Source organism: Bombina bombina, chromosome 3 (genome assembly GCF_027579735.1).
Source record: "Bombina bombina isolate aBomBom1 chromosome 3, aBomBom1.pri, whole genome shotgun sequence".
Taxonomy (NCBI): domain Eukaryota; kingdom Metazoa; phylum Chordata; class Amphibia; order Anura; family Bombinatoridae; genus Bombina; species Bombina bombina.
This window is the reverse complement of record NC_069501.1, coordinates 892,633,291-892,656,056: the sequence shown is the minus strand read 5'-3', so window position 1 is coordinate 892,656,056 and position 22,766 is coordinate 892,633,291. Positions and strand designations below refer to the sequence as shown.

Genomic DNA, 22,766 nt, shown 5'->3' with positions numbered 1-22,766 from the left:
TACCTAGTTAAAATAAATACAAAGTTTCCTGTAAAATAAATAGAAATCCTAAAATAGCTACAATGTAACTATTAGTTGTATTGTAGCTATCTTATGGTTTATTTTATAGGTAAGTATTTATTTTTAAATAGGAATAATTTTTTTAATTATAGTAAATTTATTTTGTTTTTAAATTATATTTAACTTAGGGGGGTGTTAGGGTTAGGGTTAGACTTAGGTTTAGGGGTTAATAACTCTTATTATAGTAGCGGCGACATTGGGGGTGGCAGATTAGGGGTTAATAATTGTAGGTAGGTTGCAGCGACGTTGGGGGGGGCAGATTAGCGGTTAATAAATATAATATAGGTGTCGGCGATGTTAGGGACAGCAGATTAGGGGTTCATAGCTTTAATGTAGGAGGCGGCGGTGTCCGGTCGGCAGATTAGGGGTTAAATAATTTTTTTATAGGGTTTGCGATGTGGGGGGGCCTCGGTTTAGGGGTTCATAGGTAGTTTATGGGTGTTAGTGTACTTTGTAGCACTGTAGTTAAGAGCTTTATGTTCTGGCGTTAGCTCATAAAACTCTTAACTACTGACTTTTTTATGCGGTAGGAGTCTTGGAGGCAGACGCTGTACCGCTGACTTCTTCCAAGACTCGTAATACCGGTGTTAAGCAAATCCCATTAAAAAGATAGGATACACAATTGACGTAAGGTGATTTGCGGTAGCCAAAAGTCGCAGAAGAAAAGTGAGCGATACACCTGTACCTGCCATACTCGTAATACCAGCGGGCATTAAAAAGCAGCGTAAGGACCCCTTAACGCTGCTTTTTAAGGCTAACGCAGAACTCGTAATCTAGGCGTTGGTAAGCTTTGTTGAAGAGTAAACCAAGGAACTGAGCACATGTCTTCAGCAGTCTTTGGTAATAGTGTTTGCTAGATTGAGTAAAATTGCGATAAACACTGCTGCTAGGTGGCTAAAGTCACACGCACAAACCTGAGCTTGCCAAGGTTTACTCTTAAACAAAGGATACCAAAAAGGTAAGCAAATTGAATGTAATCTCTTGATCTATCCAATCCATTTAAGTTTAATTTTGACTTTACTATCCCTTTAATGTCACATTGTAACAATCTCTCTTATGTGAGTGTCATCTTAACATTTCACAAGGACCATTACTGCCGCCAGAATCTAAATTGTTCAGCACAACTTGTATATTTAATTTAAGTTATGCTAGTGTTGTATACTGACCTGCTTTTTCTATCTATATAGAACACAAGATCTTGATAACCTAATTGATATCAAACCCACAATTGATAAAAGCAAGAACAGGTATAGTAAGCCCTTTACATTACTTTTTTTCTTATTTTTATAAATGCCATCTTCTCAGTTCTGCAGTATATATTTTATACATTATGACAGTACTCTGCAAGCATTAAGTATGCTCATTACAAATCAGATCACTTGGTAACAAAACATCTGATCACTGGTTTGTGAGTGTGAGCACTTCCAATCACATTTTCAAGAAGACCATTATGTTTTGCATATCTATTTTCAAGTCCTTTTTTAGTACTATATATATATATATATATATATATATATATATATATATATATATATATAGTCATTTACTTATACTTCTGCATGTGAAACTGACCTGTTCTATCCATTTAGGACACAAGATCTGGATAACCTCATTAATATAAAAAAGCCCACATCTGATAACAGCAGGAAAAGGTACAATTCATTTTTCATATTTGTTCTTAAATGATAGTTTCTCAATTCTTTATCATTTATTTATTACATTTTGATTGTAATCATGATATCCTTTGTGACTGTAAAGATCATTAATAGAATGGATACAGCACATAATGCACTAAATGATATTATTAATTTCAAACCTGCTTGTTATGTTTTGCACAGGGGATACAATTAAATTCTGCTCATAAATATAGTTAACCTGAAACAAATTTCACAATAAAACACAAAAATTTGCTTTTGTTTGATTACAAGTGAAGCTACAAACTCATAATAAATACTCATTTTTAAAGACACATTCTAGTATAATGCTGCTTTAATTAATTAACATACTGTCGGCTAGATTACGAGTTTTGCGTTATGAGTTAAAAAGCCTCATAACGCTGCTTTTTCACTACCGCTGCTATTACGAGTCTTGTAGGTACAGCTGTACCGCACACTTTTTTGGCCGCCACGCAACGTAACTACCGCACTTTTTAAAAAGTAATTTTTCAATGAGAATCCCATAGCGCTGGTATTATGAGTTTGCCTGTCCGGCCAAAAAGTGAGCAGTACAGCCCATAACTACAAGATCCGTACCGTCATCTGAAAGTCAGTAGTTATGGGTTTTACGTTACAAAGCTGTAACATAAAACTCGTAACTAAAGTGTCACAAAGTACGCTAACACCCATGAACTACCTATTAACCCCTAAACCGAGGCCCAACCGCATCGCAAACACTAAAATAAAATTATTAACCCCTAATCTGCCGCTCCGGACATCGCCGCCACTATAATAAACATATTAACCCCTAAACCGCCCATACTCCCGCATCGTAAACACTAGTATATATATATATATATTATATATTATTAACCCTTAATCTGCTGCCCCAATGTCGTTGCCACCTACATACACTTATTAACCCCTAATCTGCTGTCCCTAACATCGCTGCAACCTACATTACTGTTATTAACCCCTAATCTGCTGCCCCCAAAATCGCCGCCACCTAACTACACTTATTAACCCTTAATCTTCTGCCCCAATGTCGTTGCCACTATACTAAAGTTATTAACCCATAAACCTAACCCTAAGTCTAACCGCATCCCTAACGTAACCCTAACACCCACTAACTGTTCCAATCAGCCAATAGAATGTGAGCTCAATCCTATTGGCTGATTGGATCAGCCATTAGGATTGAAGCTCAATCCTTATTGGCTGATTGCATCAGCCAATAGGATTTTTTACCCTTTAATTCCGATTGGCTGATAGAATTCTATCAGCAAATCGGAATTCAAGGGACGCTATCTTGGATGACGTCATTTAAAGAAAACTTCATTCTTCAAGAGCCATCAAAAGAAGAGGATGCTCCACTCCGGATGTCTTGAAGATGGAGCCGCTCCGCATCGGAAGGATGAAGATAGAAGATGCCATCTGGATGAAGACCTGCCTGCCTGTAGGACGACCTCTTGCTTTTTAAGGGTTTATTGGGTGGGTTTTATTTTTAGATTAGGGACTTTGGGCAACGTAAAAGAGATAAATGCCCTTTTAAGGGCAATGCCCATCCAAATGCCCTTTTCAGGGCAATGGTGAGCTTAGGTTTTTTAGGTAGTTTTTTTTTTGGTGGGGTTGATTGTGTGGGTGGTGGGTTTTACTGTTGGGGGGTTGTTTGTAAATTTTTTTTACAGGTAAAAGAGCTGATTGCTTTGGAGCAATGCCCCGAAAAAGGCCCTTTTAAGGGCCATTGGCAGTTTAGTGTAGGCCAGGGTTTTTTTTATTTTGGGGGGGCTTTTTTATTTTGATAGGGCTATTAGATTAGGTGTAATTAGTTTAAATATTTGATAATTTCTTTTTTATTTGGTGTAATTTAGTGTTTATTATTTTTTGTAATTTAGATAAATGTATTTTGTTAATTTAATTTATTTAATTTTAGTGTAATGTTAGGTTTTAGTGTAACACAGGTTAGCTAGTAAATATTTAATAACTATTTACTAACTAGTCTACCTAGTTAAAATAAATACAAACTTTCCTGTAAAATAAAAATAAAACCTCAGATAGCTACAATGTAACTATTAGTTATATTGTAGCTAGCTTAGGTTTTATTTTACAGGTAAGTATTTAGTTTTAAATAGGAATTATTTAGGTAATAATAGTAATTTGTATTTAGATTTATTTTAATTATATTAAAGTTAGGGGTGTTAGGGTTAGGGTTAGACTTAGGGTTAGGTTTAGGGGTTAATATATATATTTAGTGTTAGTGATGTGGGAGGCCAGAGGTTTAGGGGTTAATAACTTTAGTATACTGGCGGCGGCGGCGAAGTTGGGGGCGGCAGATTAGGGGTTAATAAGTGTAGGTAGGTGGCGGCAACATTTGGGGCGGCAGATTAGGGGTTAATAAGTGTAGGTAGATGGCGGCGACATTGGGGGCAGCAGATTAGGGGTTAATAAGTGTAGGTAGGTGTCGGCGATGTCGGGGGCGGCAGATTAGGGGTGTTTAGACTCTGGGTTTATGTTAGGGTGTTAGGTTTAAACATATATTTTCTTTCCCCATAGGAATCAATGGGGCTGCGTTACGGAGCTTTACGCTACATTATTGCAGGTGTTAGTTTTTTTTTAGCCGTCTCTCCCCATTGATGTCTATGGGGAAATCGTGCACGAGCACGTAAAACCAGCTCAAAGCAGCGCTGGTATTTGTGTGCGGTATGGAGCTCAAAGCTGCCATATTGCCCACAAACGCAGGTTTTTGGAAAACCTGTAATAGCAGCGCTATTAAAGGTGAGCGGTGGAAATAACTTGCAAGTTATTACTGAGACACTCATAACGCAAAACTCGTAATCTGGATGTGTATTATTAAACAAATGCTTGTTTCTCTCACAAGTCAGACTTCACTGTTCAGCATACGTTACCTTGTACTAGCATCTAGTTTTGCATATATGTCACTATCACTATAATAAGCACACTGTATTTTTTAAAAAAACTTGCCATCTTACATATGTAGAGATAAAACAGTGAGGGCTAAAGGTGTAAAAAGGTTTAGAGGACACAAAGAAATCTGAAAGAAAACTTCAGATCCACCACAACAACATACTTGTGCAGTCCACTCACCAAGGCTGTGAGACTCATTTTACAATAGAAAAATAAATTATGATTGGAATTTAGTACTTTTTGGTATGATTTTAACTTTATATTTTAAAATTGCAGGGACACTCTACACCAGAATTTGTATTGTATAAAAATATAGATAATCCCTTTATTACCCATCCCCCAGTTTTGCATAACCAGCACTGTTATATTAATATATGTTTTACCTCTTTGATTAGCTTGTATCTAAGCCTCTGCAGACTGCCCCCTTATCTCAGTGCTTTTGACAGACATACAGTTTAGCCAATCAGTGAAGAATCCTAAATAACTCCACAGGAGTTAGCACAATGTTATCTACATGACACACATGAACTAGTATTGTCTAACTGAAAAACTTTCAAAATGCTCTGAGCTAGGAGGCGGTTTTCAATGGTTTAGAAATCAGTTTGTGCCTACCTAGGTTTAGCTTTTCAAAATTACCAACAAGGGAACAAAGCAAATTTAATGATAAAAGTCAATTGGAAAGTTGTTTAAAATTGCGTGCCCTATCTGAATCATGAAAGTTTAATTTTGACTAGACTGTCCCTTTAAAGGGACATGAAACCCACATTTTTTCTTTCATGATTTAGAAAAAGCATGCAATTTTAAACAATTTTACTTTTATTATCTAATTTGCTTCATTCTCTTGATAGTCTTTGTTGAAACACATATCTAAATAGGCTCAGTATCTGCTGAATGGTGGCTACACATAGAAGCCTTGTGTAATTGGTTCACCCATGTGCATTGCTATTTCTTCAACAAGGGATATCTAAAGAATCAAGCACATTAGATAATAGAAGCAAATTGGAATGTTGTTTAAAATTGTATTCTCTATCTGAATCATGAAATAATTTTTTGGGGGTTTCATTTGCCTTTAAATACAATGTTTACCATATAGATTAAAGGGACAATAAACTGCTGAGTACAACTACAGTAGCAGTTACTACTCACCATGAAATTGTTTTTTTTTCCCTGTGCCTGCAGCTGACTATAAAGTCATTCTCTTATTTTAACCCCTTACAATTATTAGTGAAGATCTGCATCTGGGTGCCACCATCTTGAAGCTTATATTTGTTATGTAACTTGCAAAAGCTGCCAAAATGTAACGCTTCCACTTTATTATGTGAGCTGAAGTGAGATGTACAGCTGTCAAAAAGCCAGTAACATCACAGATCTGTGAGAGTGCACTGCTTCTGTCACAGGATGCAACAATATGGCAGTGCCCAGTATAAATGCAGAACTTTAGCAGCTGGATTCTGTAATGAGTTAAAATAAGAGAACAAATGTAAACAGAGCTGTAGGTACAGGAGGGAAAACAATAGCATGGTGAGTAGCAACGCTGCTAGTGTAGTTGTACCCACCAGTGTAATTTCCCTTAAATTTGCATTTTGATGTCTAATAGTCTGCTCCAAAAGTGTTATTGCTTAAAAATATAGATAGCGCTAATTCCTCAGCTTTGCACAACCAACATTGTTATATTACTATAATACTGTATTTAAATGTCTACATTTTTGCCTGTTTCTAATCCACTACATACAGCCTTTTATCTCATGCATTTTTATTAGCTTTTTACAATAATACACTGCTAATTCATGTGTGCTATATAGATAACATTGTGCTCCCTCCCATGGAGTTGTGCATGAACCAGCTCTAATTGGCTAAAATACAAGTCTGTAAATAGCCCTGTGATAGGGGGCTGTCTGCAGAGGCTTAGATACAAAGTAATCACAGAGGTAAAAAGTATATTAATACAACTTGTTAATTATGCAAAACAGGGGAATGGATAATAAAGGGATTATCTATCTATTTAAACAATCATATTTTTTGGAGTAGACTGTCCCTTTAATATGAGTAATTTGTGTAATTAATAAATTTTTAATTTTTAATTAATTAATACATTTTTCACATAGTACTTTATTAACGGGTTATTTTATTGAGCACTATACTATAATGAATGTTTCTCTCATTCATATACAGAAATGTACATATAAAGAAATTTGCAGTTAAAATGTGCCTTTAGAGAACCCTGTGAAGGACCTTATAGCATTGGGCTCCATTTCTATCCAAGCGCTTTGGGCTTGTGTGAGCGGGTATGATTGCTAATTAACCTCTCGGCCACTGTTGAGGTTAAGGGGCTGATTTATTAAGCAGCGTATACTGCTCATTTCATGCAAGCACTCTGGCTCACCGGAATCAGGATTTAAGAAGCAGCGGTCGTAAGACCTCTGAGGTGGCGAACTGCAATCATCCTGATCAGATAGAACCGGGATGATTGACACCCCCTGCTAGCGTTCGATTGGCCGTGAATGTGCAGGGGGCAGCATTGCACAAGCATTTCACCAGAATACAGTGAATCGTGTCCGCCCACCATTTGTTAAATCTACCCCATAATAGTGATTGAAAAGCCCTGCTCTCGCGCAACCAATCGCCAGCAGGTACATTTGCTTGTGCAATGATAGCTTTGGCTAGCGGATGCTGCTCCCTCATTGCAATGCAAGGTGGACAGGTCCCTGCCCAGCATTTGTCAAATGGAGCCCGTTGACAGATATTTTTTTACAGAATCGGGGCTTATGTGGTTAACCCCTTCAAATGTGTATTTGACAATTTGCAATTTTAACATGTCTAAAAACATAGTAAGAAATAATTATAAACTGTGTTTATTAATAATAATAATAATAATAATAATAATAATAATAATAATAATAATAAAATGCTGTAATTAATTGCTTTATTTTATTATTGTCACACTAGAAGACCCAGAGTAAGTGAAAATATGTAGAATTAACATACAGCTGTATTAATTTATTACATAATATGTAAAATCTTACACAAACAATATATACAATTATATTTACACATTTGTATACAGTATACATGAAAATTACGCTGATTATAATTATATGCATTAAATAGTAAACATTTTCAGTAGAAATATATATATCCTTTATATGTGAAATAACGGGTCACATGGAATATCATATATAGTACCCTTTTGACACCGCCCAGCATCTCTACCTTCTGCTAATACTGCTTCTCTAAACACTGATACAGACCATTTCCCTTGTAATAATGTGTTGCCTTATTTACTAAATCCAGGTACTGATATTACATTAAACAACATTGTTGTTAATCCAGTTCCAGTAAATTGTAGCAAAAATAACACAGCCAAACACAACTGTGCTAAAAGTGTTCTACAATACAGTACTGTGCCATCTAGCACCTATGTCAACAAATAGAATCCTGCCCTACTTGCACTAACCTACCTCATAGAACACTTTCCTATGTAGCAAGTGTGCAATTAAACATAAGCACAAGATCTAGTAAACTTACTATCTGATATGACTTATGCACATGTGCTTGGTTATTGTAAAACACAACATAAAGCTGTTAATGTTTGAGTCTTTATGGTTTGCAAAATTTAAAAGGACAACACCACAAATTACAACAAATGGTGTTTACTTTATGTGTTTAGATCAGAAACTATTAATTCATTTTTTGATGACATTTATTTGCATTACATTGCTTGACAATAGCAATTAAAACATGTTTGTTATTATTTTGTTTCCTAAAATTTTAATTTTTGTTTCAAATTTCTATTTTTTTAAGTGAAAATCTAGATGACCTTATTGAAATATCAAGGAATTCTAGGAACATTCGTAGCAGGTAAAAAAACAAAACCTAGTCATTATATTCCAATAGTTAAATCCCTACACCAAAAATGATAATGCTGAATATTGTTGTATACAAATGAAATAGGTGATTACATTTTTAACAAAAAAAAAACCTGGAAAAAATCTATATTGTTTTGTGAAGTTTGAATTAATAAAGTTTTTTTTTTTTTTTTTTTAAGGGACGAGGAACTGAGCAATTTAATTGAAATTAGAAAGACAGAAGACAAACCCAGGTATTTGCCAAGGTTATTTTATTTATACTGGGTGATGACAGCAAAACATTATTTCTAGTAAAAAATATAACAAAAATAGTGTTGTAATATTGATGTAAACCCACCTTAAAGGCACACACACATATATATATATATATATATATATATATATATATATATATATATATATATATATATATATACTGTATATATATACTGTATATATACACATACACACATAGGGGCATATTTATTAAGCTCTGTATGGAGCTTGAGGCCCCTTGTTTCCGGTGAGCCTTCAGGCTTGCCGGAAACAGTAGTTATGCTGCTCCATAACTTGTTCGCCTGCTCTGAGGCGGCGGACAGAAATCAACCCGATCGAATACGATCGGGTTGATTGACACCATGCTAGCGGCCGATTGGCCGTGAATCTGCAGGGGGCGGCATTTATTGATGTGTAGCGATGTGCAGCCGACATGATACGCTACTTCGTATCATGTCCGCTCGCACATTGATAATATGCCCCATAGTATATATCAGCAGCTAAGCAGCACATTGTAAAACGGTATGCATACAAACATTTTTAGCAGAATGTACAAGGTTTTGCATCTTGGCATTCATGCTGCTGGTCTATAACCATGTAGTTCCTGCAGCCATTTAGGGGCATATGTAAATGAGCTTGTGCTTTGATCTTACCAATCACTGTGTACAATGTTGCAGTTTTAGGTAATGAAGGCACTTCAACTGGTCTGGGTAGGGGGAAACAGATACAATTTTCAGAGCTACGGTATAACAAAAGCAGGCAAAACAAATATTGAATGCATGCTCCAATATATCTTAATTATTACATTTATGAGGGATTTCGATTCTGAATTGAATGTCCTTTGCAAACTCAAAAATGTAATCCTCATAAAATATTTAATTGTGCATTATTAAATAGCTTTTTTAATGCACTTACATTATTTCATTTGCCTGCTGTAATTTAAAATTGTAATGTACAATCCACCCAGAAAGGTTGGAGTGTATTCTGTGGAATACAGAACCCTAACACTTCTTCATGCTGCACAGTAATTCTAACATGGCAGTTTAAAACATTGACTTTGCTTCCAGATCATTTTAAATTCTGTGATTCATTTCTGCATGAATAAAAAAATTGACTTCTATTTATTGATAAACCAAGCTTCGCTGGACTATAGCGTTCTATAGGCTTCATGTTATCTTTTTATTTGCTATTCAAAGGCTAATCTTTTCATTACTTCTTTATTACATAGTTTTGTGTCTTTCTGTACTTTACATGCTAACAGAGTATAAAAGTTTTCTACATGAAGTGTACACATTAAAAATGTAAAAGTATTTTGAACAAATGAACAATTAATAAATATTAATCTACATGTACAATGTACATGCAGTTGACTGCAACTTATACAGGTACAAATAACCAAAACAGGAATTCCAAAATTCTAACTTTTTCTGAAATCCAAACTTTTTAATTAATATTTATTTAAAAATAAAATGATCAAAATGTACTGTTTTAAGTCTCAATCTTCTCTGCATGTGTCTTTATTTTGTTTATTTGTGAAAAAAATGCAAATATTCCAAAATCCAAACTATTCTGAAATCCAAACATTTTCAGGTCCCAAGCAGTTTGGATAAAGGGTTTTCTACCTAAAATATACTTTTATCATTTTACTCATTGCCTGATGTTTTTTAACCACTGCTACTATGTAAGACAAGGCTATAAAAAATAAATATTATGATCATTCATATATAAAATTGAGATATTGTTTATTTCAGAAGCCAGAGAATTGATGATTTAATTGATGTTACACATGCTGCAAATAAAAACAAGGGGTAAGCAACCCATCTATATTTTATTTGGAATTAAATAAATGTATAGTTTCGAATTTAAATTATATACCTCAGAATGCTAGATGTAAATTGCCTGCAGCATTTTGGGATTTCCCAGAATACTCACCAGGAGTTTTATAGAATATGAGGTTGTTGAGGCAAAAGATTTAGAAGCATGTGGCCTTTTGAACATGTGTAAGAAATGTTAAAAATAGAAAGTTTTCATTGAATATTCTAAGGGATTAAAAAAAACAAAAAAAACAATGTCTAGAAGCTAAAAAAAAAAAAAAATCTGTGGGAAGCTAGAAGATTATTTGGCACCAAATGCATCAAAGAAAACATATTTCCGAAATGACTGCTGAGAGTATACAAAATTAAACATTCACACTGTACTTTATCCCTGGTTTAATACATGATGATTTATTGATGCAATTTACACTTTTTTGCTTGACCGCCTGTAACTACGTGATTGTGCTCTTGTTTTGTGAACAAAAGGAATAAACATTACATTCTTCACACACTAACAGACATGACTATTTCTATATTATACATGAAGAAAAATTGCTTGGCCTAGATTACAAGTGGAGTGCAATTAATAGTGCCGGGTGCAATATTAATATTGCAAAACCACACTAATATTAGCACGCAACTACTGTAGGTATTGCAAGTTCAAGGTAAGATAGAACCAGAGAATGTTTAGAGCAGCCAACATCCCTTTGGTGCGCCTTATACTTTCAATGGATATTGCAGCTGCGTTAAAGGGATACTGAACCCGCATTTTTTTCTTTTTATGATTCAGATATAGCAAGCTATTTTAAGCAACTTTCAAATTTTTTCCTATTATCCATTTTTCCTGGTTGCCTTGGTATCTTTATTTGAAAAAAACAGGAATTTAAGCATATGAGCCAGCCCATTTTTGTTCCAGCACCCTGGATAGCGCTTGCTGATTGGTGGCTGCATTTAGCCACCAATCAGCAAGCGCTACCCCGGTGCTGAACCAATTATGGACAGACTTGTAAACTTACATTCCTGCTTCTTCAAATAAAGAAACCAAGAAATTGAAAAAAATTATAATAGGAGTAACTTAGAAAGTTGCTTAAAATTGCATCTGAATGATGAAAGAAAAAATTGGGTTCAGTATCCCTTTCAACATTGCTCATGTTGCAAGTTGTGAGTTATGTGTTGTGTTATATGTACTGAAGTGTACACATTAAAAATACACAAAATATTGAGAACAAATGTATGATTAAAAAATATTAAACTCTTAATCATCCTTCATTTCAGAAGCCAGAGAATTGATGATTTAATTGATGTTACAAATGTTGCGAATAAAAACAAGGGGTAAGTAACCTATCTATATTTCATCTGAAATAAAATAATTTTACAGTGTATTTTTGTAACAGGTTTGGAGATGCAGCTTTCACATTTAAATTATTTAACACAGAATGCTAGATTTAAGTTGTCGGCAGTGCAACTTATTCAGGTACAAATCCCCAAATCCGGAATTCCAAAATAAAAATGTATTCTGAAATCCAAACTTTTTAATTAATATTTTTTTAATTAAATAATCAAAAATGACTATTTTTCCCAGCCTGTAAGTCACAATATTCTCTACCTGTGTTTTTATTTTGTTTATTTGTGAAAATAACAGTCTATATTTATTTAACAAATATTACCTTTCTGATTGCAGTACTGTACTATCTTTCTGAGAGTACTATGTATACAAAGGAATTCAAAATAATATTAAACTATTTCAAATTTCGAATTGTTTGTACAACATTTGTTTAATGTAATAGTATTTCTAATGCTTTCTATAAATGTAGTATTCAAATTATGCAATATTTGAAAGAGAAACATTCAAATTGATATGTTTGTATCTATTATGTATCAATTTACTAAATTCCCTACCATATGAACTATTGAACTTTTGAATAGTATTTGTTAAATCAAATGTTACATTCGAAATTTCGAATGTGGACATTCGATCTAATTATCAACATTTGAATTTGAAAGTGACATTCAAAAACTGTAAATAGCATTCGATTATAGAATTTTTAAGAATATTCGTTCTTATCAACATTCGATTATGTAAATCGAATTTCTACAATAACATTCATTCTAACATTTGAATTAGAATATAAACACATTCGCCCATCCTTAGTTACAAGTATAAGCTGTACTTATGACTTGTAAATATTACCTAAATGACATAAGATATTGTCGTTTATACTTGGTCCCATCCATTCTCTAACCCGTCCTTTTTTAAATATTATTTATTATTTATTATTATTTATTTATAAAGCGCCAACAGATTCCTCAGCGCTGCCCATGGGTACAAGGATAAAAGTACAAAGGGGGAACAATACAATAAGAGACAACATTTTACAGACAAATACAGGGGGAATTGAGGGCCCTATTCCTGTGGGAACTTACAATCTAGATGGGTAGGAGGATGGGAAACAGGAGGTGGGGACTGCAAAGTTGAGAATGATATTAGTGAGGAGATAGATGAGGGCAACTGTTAGGTAAGTGAAGTTCATTTGTTAATGAGTCGGGTGATAAGCTTCCCTGAACAAAAGGTCTTTAAGGAACGTTTAAAGGAGGAGAGGCTAGGGGAAAGTCTGACAGCTCGAGGAAATGCTTCCAGAGGGTTGGTGCCGCTCAAGAGAAGTCCTGTAGTCTAGCATGAGAGGAGGTGATGGTAGAGGACACAAGAAGCAGGTCATTGTTGGATCTTAGCGGATGGGCAGGAGAATATTTGTTGATGAGTGAGGACAGGTAGGGTGGGGCAGCATTGGTGAGGGCTTTGTAGGTCAGGGTGAGAATTTTGAATTTAATTCTGCTGTGAATGGGGAGCCAGTGAAGGGACTCACAGAGAGGTGCAGCAGAGACAGGGCATCGAGAGAGGTGGATTAGCCTTGCAGATGTATTTAGGATGGATTGAAGGGGAGAGATGCGGGAGAGAGGAAGGCCAGATAGTAAGTTATTACAGTAGTCAAGTCGGGAAATTACCATGGAGTGGATTAGCAGTTTAGTAGTTTCAGCACTCAGAAATGGACGAATTTTGGAGATATTCCGTAGGTGGTTGCGGCAGGATGAAGAGAGCAATTGGATCAGGGGAATAAAGGACAGATCTGAGTAAATTTTGACTCAGAGGCAGCGGACTTGGGGTGATGGGGAGATAGTGATGCCGCCAACATTGATGGAAATATTAGAAACTGTAGTGAAGTTAGAGGGGGGGATTAGAAGTAGTTCGGTCTTGGACATGTTTATTTTTAGGTGGTGAGAGGCCATCCAGGAAGAAAAGCTAGATAAGCAGTCGCTGATGTGAAAATTGACAGAAGAAGAGAGTAGATCTGGGTATCATCAGCATAGAGGTGATAGTTGAAGCCATAGCTGTTGATGAGTTTACCCAAGAAGTGTAAATAGGGAAGAGTAGAGGACCCAGGACAGAGCCTTGAGGCACTCCAACAGACAGAGGCAATGGAGAGGAGGAGTTACCAGCAAAAGAGACGGAGAACGATCTGTTAGAGAGATAAGAGTGAATCCAGGATAGGGCTGGGTCACAGAGCCCAAGAGAGCTGAGAGTCCATAGGAGAAGAGGATGGTCAAAGGCAGCAGAGTGGTCAAATAAGATGAGTATAGAGTAGTAGTCTTTGTTTTTAGCAGAAAGGAGATCGTTAGTAACCATGGTGAGGGCAGTCTCAGTTGAGTGTTGGGGACAGAAGCCAGATTGCAGGGGGTCGAGCAATGAGTTGGAGGACAGGAATTGGGTTAGGCGATCAAAAACTAATTTTTCAATGATTTTTTAAGCTAGCGGGAGCAGTGATATGGGGCAGTAGTTTGCCGGAGAGTTAGGGTCAAGGGAGGTTTTTTTGAGGATGGTGGTGACCTTTGCATGTTTTAAGGAGGCAGGGAACGAGCCGGTAGAAAAGGGATAGGTTGAATATATGAGTAAGAGCTGGAGTGAGGGTGGGAGACAGAGAAGGTATTAGATGTGAAGGAATTGGGTCAAGTGGGCAGGTAGTGAGGTCTGAGGAAGACAATAGGGAAAAGAGGGAAAAGAGAGTGGCAGAGGGGGTGACTGGGAGCGAAGTTGGAAGATTGCAGGCTTGTGTTGGGATATTTCTTCGGATGGTAAGTGTTTTATTGAAAAATGTCAGCGTGCCAGGAATCAGACTGAGACGAGAAGTGCAAAAATAATCACACCTTTATTAATAGCAAAAAATTATAAAATGTCCACAAGTCAAATAACAAGCCAGGAGTCAAAACCAGAGCTGGTAGTCAGATGAGCTGAGTCAGGAGCCAAAGTGAATAGTCAGACGAGCCGGAATCAGGAACAAGGAGAACAGCAGAGTCAGGAACAAGCCAGGGATCAGGAACCAGGAAGGACGTCAGGCAGCCAGGTAATACACAGGAACTCTCACAAACAGGTCTGAGACAACGCAAAGGCAAAGCATACTGAACAGAGGCCCTTTAAATAATAAATGATGACATCACAATTCTGAGACTGCATCCTGCCCCACATGGATGATGCACACCAGTCTGGCCATAAAAGGAAGTGCAGGAAGTGAGCAGCATCCCCCACAATGCAGAAAGTCAGGAGGAGAGGTGAGTAAAATGGCTGCCAGCAGCAAATGGCAAACACAACAGGGAAAAACCCTGACAGTACCCTCCCCTCAACGATCCCTCCCCCGTGGGAGGACAAAAGGCTTATTGGGAAAACGGGCATGGAAGGCACGGAGGAGGGCGGGAGCATGAACATCAGAGGAGGGAACCCAAGAACGCTCCTCCGGACCGTAGCCCCTCCAGTGAACCAAATACTGTACATGGCCCCTGGACATACGAGATTCAATAATGCTGCTGACCTCATACTCCTCATGGTTGTCAACAAAGATAGGATGGGGACGAGGCAACACAGTGGTAAACCGATTACAAACCAATGGTTTCAAGAGGGAGACATGAAAAACATTGGAGAGCAGGAGGAAGGTCAAGAGCGTAGGCCACAGGATTAACCCGTCAGAGTACTCGAAAAGGACCAACATAACGGGGAGCCAATTTATTGGAAGGCACACAAAGGTTCAAGTTGCGGGAGGACAGTCAAACTCTCTCACCAACCTGGTAGGAAGGTGCGGGCAGACGCCTACGATCAGTCTGGAACTTTTGGCGCTGCATAGAACGATGAAGGTAATCCTGAATCTGCCCCCACGTGGAACGGAGTTGCCGGAGATGCTCCTCCAAAGCAGGAATACCCTGAGACATGAATGAATGGGGCAACAAGGATGGTTGAAACCCATAATTCACCATGAACAGGGATAACTTGGAGGAAGCATTAATAGCACTATTACGAGCAAACTCTGCCCAAGGTAACAGTTCAGACCAATTATTGTGGTGATCTGAGACATAGCAATGGAGGAACTGTTCCAGAGCTTGATTAGACCGTTCCGCAGCCCCATTGGATTGAGGGTGATATGCTGAGGAGAAAGAAAGCTGGATCCCCATTTGAGCACAAAAGGAACGCCAAAATCTGGAGACAAACTGGCTACCCCGTTCCGACACTATCTCCTTGGGTAACCCATGTAAACGGAAGACCTCCCGGGCAAAAATTTAAGCAAGCTCCTGAGCGGTAGGCAGTTTCATCAAGGGAATGCAATGGGACATTTTAGAAAAACGGTCAACCACCATAAGGATAACAGTATTGCCATTGGAAACAGGGAGCTCGACAATGAAATCCATGGAAAGATGTGTCCAAGGACGCTCACCATTAGCAATAGGTTGAAGAAGACCCACAGGAAGACGTCGAGGAGTCTTATTCTGTGCACAAACTGAGCAGGAGGCAACATACGCAGCAACATCAGAACGAAGACCTGGCCACCAGAATTGTCGAGTGACAGGCCAAATCATTTGGTTCTTGCCTGGGTGACCTGCGGCTTTAGGATAGTGGTAAGTGTGCAAAAGTTTAGTTTGAAGATTCTCAGGAACAAAACACTTACCACTAGGTTTCTCAGGCGGTGCATTGGTTTGTGCAGCCAGGATCTCCTCCCCCAAGGGAGAAGTCAAATTAGTACGTATGGTAGCCAAAATATGGTCAAGAGGTATAACAGGAGTAGGTACAGACTCCTCCTTGGACAGAGGTGAAAATTGTCGAGAGAGGGCATCAGCCCTAACATTCTTACTACCAGGCAGGTAGGAGACCACATAATTAAATCGAGACAAAAATAGCGCCCATCTGGCCTGTCGGGGCGACAAACGTTTTGCTTCAGATATATAAGTTAAATTCTTGTGTTCAGTAAGAATGAGCACTGGAACGCTAGTACCCTCGAGAAGATGCCTCCATTCCTTGAGTGCCAAAATTATGGCCAGTAATTCCCTGTCGCCAATTTCATAATTGCACTCCGCTGGAGACAATTTCTTAGAGAAGAAACCACACAGATGCAAGGAACCGTCAGGCGTAGGACGTTGAGAAAAGAGGGCACCTACTCCAGTCTCAGATGCATCGACCTCAAGAACGAAAGGCAGGACAGAGTTAGGATGAGCCAGAACTGGAGCGGCAGCAAAGGCAGTCTTAAGACTATCAAAGGCCTCAATGGCAGTAGGTGACCAATGGAGTGGATCATTCTCTTTACGGGTCATGTCTGTGATAGGTTTGACCAAGGAAGAAAAGTTTTAAATAAGTTTTCTATAGTAATTGGCGAACCCCAAAAAATGTTGAATAGACCGAAGACCAACTGGGCGAGGCCACTGCAGAAAACTTGTCAGGATTCATGGAGAACCCTGCAATGGAGATAACATAACCTAGGAAGGTTACTTGAATCTGATGGAACTCACATTTCTCAAATTTACAAAACAGGCCGTTCTCACGTAGTCTCTGAAGAACCCGTGTAACATCAGAACGATGAGCCTCAAGTGTGGGTGAGTGTATGAGAATGTCGTCTAAGTACACCACAACACACTGTTGCAACATATCTCGTAGGACATCATTAATAAATTCCTGAAAAACAGCAGGAGCATTACATAGGCCAAAGGGCATTACAAGATACTCATAATGCCCGCTCCTGGTGTTTTATATCTGTTTTCCTTTCGTGACCCTCCTTAATCCTAACGAGATTGTACGCTCCTCTCAAATCAAGTTTAGTAAAGACCATAGCTCCCTTGCGGCGGTCAAAGAGTTCCGTAATGAGCGGAATAGGGTAAGCATTCTTAATGGTAAGATGATTAAGACCCCTATAATCAATACATGGTCTTAACGCGCCACCCTTTTTCTTCACAAAGAAGAAGCCAGCCCCTGCAGGAGAGCAGGATTTGCGGATGATCCCCCAGGACAGAGCATCGGCAACATACTCCTCCATAGCACAATTCTCTGCAACAGACAGAGGGTAAACCCGGCCCCGAGGAGGAATGGCTCCAGGTTGCAGGTCTATGGCACAATCGTAAGACCGGTGAGGAGGCAACGTACCGGCATGCACCTTGTCAAACAGACTTTAACTGGTTTCCAAAGACAAGTGGAAATACATTGCGGGGACCACAACAAAATTTCAGACCTGCGCCAGTTGAGACTGGGATTGTGCTTCTGGAGCCAGGAATAACCCAGAACAACTGGAAAATGCGGAGAGTTTATCACCTGCAACTGGAGGGTTTCAAAATGGAGAGCCCCAACAGCCATGGACAACGGAGCAGTTTCGTGAGTAACGAGTGCAGGCTGAAAGGGCCTGACATCAATGGCCTCAATAGCAAGCGGAACAGACCGAGGCAAAACAGGAATGGAGTGCTTTGATAAAAAAGCACTGTCAATGAAATAGTCAGCAGCACCGGAGTCAACAAGTGACTATGGAGGAGTCCACCCAGGAAAGGACAACCGTGACCAAAGGTTTCTCCCTAAGCGGTTCCGGGGACAAGGATAAACCACCCAAGGTCTGCCCCCAACAGGACCTTAGGTGTGAGCGTTTCCTGGCCATGTAGGACAAGACTTCAAAAGGTGGCCGTGTAACCCACAATAAAGGCAGAGCCTCTCCCTCCTCCTAAAGGCCCTCTCTGCCGCGGAGAGACGCGTGAATCCCAACAGCATCGGCTCAGCAGTACCTGGTGACTCGGGACCAGGAGGCATGGGGGGAGAGGGAGGCATGGGTGGGAACACGTAGGAGACAACGGAACAGGAGGCTTCCGCAAGCGCTCCTTGAAAGAGGGCCTCTCTCTGAGTCTGATGTCAATTAGGATCAAAAAAGACACCAATGCCTCGAGATCCTCTGATAAATCTCTGGCAGCAACTTCGTCTTTAATCGCATCTGAGAGCCCATGAAAGAAGGCGGCAACAAGGGCTTCATTGTTCCAACCTACCTCTGCGGCAAGCGTACGGAACTCAATAGCATACTGAGCAACAGATCTTGTAGCTTGCTGAATGGACATGAGTCGTTTAGCAGCAGAGGAGGAGCGAGCCGGAACATCAAATACCCTTCGAAAGGAGGCCACAAATTCAGGGTAATTTGAAATCACAGGTTTATTAGTCTCCCACAAGGGATTAGCCCAGGCAAGAGCTGTGTCAGAGAGTAACGAGATGAGAAATCCCACCTTAGCTCTGTCAGAGGGAAACGCCTGAGGTAACATCTCAAAGTAAATGCCCACCTGGTTCAAAAACCCTCTGCACTGAATAGGATCACCTCCATATCGCTGAGGTAGAGGTGCAGAACCGGACATGCTCCTGGTAGGCAAAGGTGCAGCAGCGGAAACAGGAGCAGCCATAACATGCTGGACACTTTGGTCCAAATGTGCAGTGCAAGTCAGCAGGGTTTGCAGGGCTAGTGCAAATTGATCCAAGCAGTGATCCTGTACATCCATCCTGGAAATGATGGCAGGTAAAGGTGGATAATTAGCAGCATCAGGATTTATGGCCTTTGCGTAATGTCAGGGTGCCAGGAATCCGACTGAGACGAGAAGTGCAAAAATAATCACACCTTTATTAATAGCAAAAAATTATAAAATGTCCACAAGTTAAATAACAAGCCAGGAGTCAAAACCAGAGCTGGTAGTCAGACGAGTCGAGTCAGGAGCCAAAGCGATTAGTCAGACGAGCCGGAATCAGGAACAAGGAGAACAACAGAGTCAGGAACAAGCCAGGGATCAGGAACCAGGAAGGACGTCAGGCAGCCAGGTAATACACAGAAACTCTCACAAACAGGTCTGAGACAATGCAAAGGCAAAGCATACTGAACAGAGGCCCTTTAAATAATAAATGATGACATCACAATTCTGAGACTGCATCCTGTCTCACATGGATGATGCACACCAGTCTGGCCATAAAAGGAAGTGCAAGAAGTGAGCAGCATCCCCCACAATGCACCAAGTCAGGAAAAGAGGTGAGTAAAATGGCTGCCAGCAGCACATGGCAAACACAACAGCGAAAAACCCTGACAAAAAAGTAGTCAGCCAGGTCTTGAGCACTGAATGCAGATGAGGGGGGAGGTGCAGACGGGTAGAGAAGAGATTTGAAAATGGAGAAGAGTCTTTTATGCTTTGAGGAGTGAGTGGATATAAGAGAAGAGAAGTAGGTTTGCTTACCTAGGTGAAGGGCAGAGGTGTAAGAGTGAAGAATGAACTTATAGTGCATGAAACCAGGTTCAGAGCGGGATTTCTTCCAGGCACGTTCAGCATTGCGGGAGCATTTTTGCAGGTGGTGTGTTTGCTGGGAGTGCCAGGGCTGGAGCTTGCAATGTAAGGCTTTGTGAATTGGGGCAGAGCAAGAGTGTCAAGTGCAGAGGAGAGGGTATTGTTATAGTGGATTATAGCAAGTTCAGGGCAGGATTTCGTGGAAGGGTGGGGGAGGAGTATTTGAATAAGGTTGGAGAGTTGGGGAGGGTCTACAGTGTGCCGATTTCTACAGGTGCGGGGGCAAGGGAAATAGGTTTAGCCTGTATATTAAGATTAAAGGTGAACAGATGGTGGTCTGAGATGAGAAATGGGCGACAAGCAACATCAGATAGAGAGCAGAGATAGGAGAATACCAGATCAAAAGAGTGTCTATTGCGTTGGGTAGGGAATAGGGTGGATTGTGAGAGGCCGAAGGAGTTAGTGAGTGAGAGGAGTTTAGAGGCAGCAGGGGCAGATGGGTTGTCAATGGGGATGTTGAAGTCCCCCAGAATTAGAGTAGGTGTATTTGTAGAGAGAAAGTAAAGAAGCCAGGTGAATGCAGTGGACTTCAAAGGAAGAAAAGGAGATAGATGGAAATGGAGATAGATACTGATAGGAGCAGGAGGGGGAGAGTAAGATGCCAGCACCACCACCATGTCTCTCACCTGGCCTAGGTATGTGGCTAAAGTGGAAACCACCGTGTGAGAGCAGCAATGGAAGCAGTATCAGAGGAAGATAGCCAGGTTTCAGTAATTACTAGAAGGTTGAAAGCGTTGGAAACAAACAGTTCGTGAACAGTTGTAAGTTTGTTACAAACAGAGCGAGCATTATTGAGGGCACAAGAAAAGAGAGGGGATAAGCACTGTGGGTTAATGGAGATGAGAATGTTGGTATTGCATGACCTAGAGTTTTTACAGTGGGAGACAGAGCAAGAGTGTAAAAGTGTGGTGATTGCTGCAGGGCCAGGGTTAGGAGAGACATCACCAGCAGCACGCAGTAGTAGCAGTGAGAGTGACAGAAGGTGAAAGTGAGACTTGTAGGAGCACATATGACTAGACACAGGAGAGTTAGAGGGGGATGTGTTTCTAAGGAAACAGAGTAGTTCATAAGAGGACAGCATAGGGGATGAGAGAAGGGAGGGTGAGATATGGATAGCGTGGGGATTGTTGTTATAGGGACATTACCTGTTAGTTCCATCTCCAGTTTCTAACTCCAGTGAGTAACTCTGCCACTTGTAACAGAGAGCTACTTTGAATCAGAGAGCCACGGCAAATATTTTAATATCCAAAATGCAATATCCAAACTATTGTGAAATCCAAATCTTTCCAGGTCCCAAGTAGTTTTCTACCTGTAATATACTTTTATTATTTTACTCATTGCCTGATGTGGCATGGTTCAAATTGAATAGAGACAATAAACAGAAAAATAATAATAAAAAAAAAACTATTAAAGTACTGTGGCATTCAATATAAGTGTCTTAAAAGTCAGAAAAACATATAGCTTCAATTTCCCAATCACTCTGTATAAAGGTAACATGAGTATAAAGGAGTCCCAAGTCGCTTTCAACTGAATGTAAAGGGGCTCTTGTTTATGTTGCATGTAAGCATATTCTTCTCATTCTAAAATTTAGTAGAATTTACTATACCAATGAGTCAATGTTGGCACATCTCTGCTCTTCCATTTTTGGGCAATAAGGGACTTCATACTATTACTGGCTATGTATATTAATTTCTTTTTGTAGGTTGGAAGTTTATGAGGTATATTATTAAGTAACCACAGGAGTGGATCTAGCGGTAAATCTACACTTAACATTCTGGAAATAACCTTTATAATAGTATCCCAACACGTTTGTATTAGGGGACAAGTCCACCATATGTGTCCCATGGTGCCTAATGAAGTTTTGCATCCCCAGCATTTATCGCTGGCAGATGCAAATAATTTATTTATTCTACACGGCGTTAGGTACCAACGTTGGATGATTTTTAAATTGGTCTCAATGAGTTTGCTAGAAGAGGAAACTTTAGTTATATTAGAAAATATGCGAGTCATGTCAAAATGTAATATTTCAGTGTTTAGTTCATCAGATCATCGGTCAATTAAGTAAGGGGATAATCCTGGGGGTGATGCTTGTAGGATAGAGTATATTAGTAAAAGAGTACGTTTTATCGGATCAGAAGATTTACACAAAGATTCAAAGGGAGTCATAGGGCGTAATATATTTTTCCTATCTGGGTGTTTAAGGATAAAAGAGTGGCATTGATGTAGGAAAAACCAGTTCGAGAACATGGGGAGGCCGCTCTCAATTAAACTAACTGTGGGAAGAAAGGCTTGTTCATTACCTAGTTGATATGTCATGATCGCCTGTTGTAGTGCTTTATGTTTTGACTTCCCCCAGTCTTGTCCTGGTGGAAAGTCTACATTGCCTGTTAGGGAAGTTAGAGGGGAAGATCTAGATAAAAGGAAAGGGTTCTCTACTAGAGTTTTATCCCATACACTAAAGGTTTTCTGAATTATGAAGGTATTTTTGATTGCCTATGGTAAACCTGTTGTATTTTGCCAGCAGAGAGACCCTAGAAGTGGAG

At 39.2% G+C, this 22,766-nt stretch overlaps 1 protein-coding gene across 50 annotated transcripts in view; it reads left to right on the top strand.

Annotated features, from left to right (window-relative positions):
* The window catches only part of SCEL (sciellin), a 182,803-nt gene that overhangs the window by 100,629 nt on the left and 59,408 nt on the right, over window positions 1-22,766 (top strand). For 35 of the 50 annotated variants that reach the window (XM_053707863.1, XM_053707906.1, XM_053707901.1 and 32 more), the window contains 6 exons: window positions 1,248-1,307; window positions 1,650-1,712; window positions 8,439-8,495; window positions 8,683-8,736; window positions 10,510-10,566; window positions 11,848-11,904. In XM_053707863.1, coding sequence (XP_053563838.1) covers window positions 1,248-1,307; window positions 1,650-1,712; window positions 8,439-8,495; window positions 8,683-8,736; window positions 10,510-10,566; window positions 11,848-11,904 — 348 coding nt within the window. The remainder of the gene's footprint in view (window positions 1-1,247; window positions 1,308-1,649; window positions 1,713-8,438; window positions 8,496-8,682; window positions 8,737-10,509; window positions 10,567-11,847; window positions 11,905-22,766) is intronic. The other 15 variants (XM_053707902.1, XM_053707897.1, XM_053707888.1 and 12 more) reach the window with 3 other exon arrangements.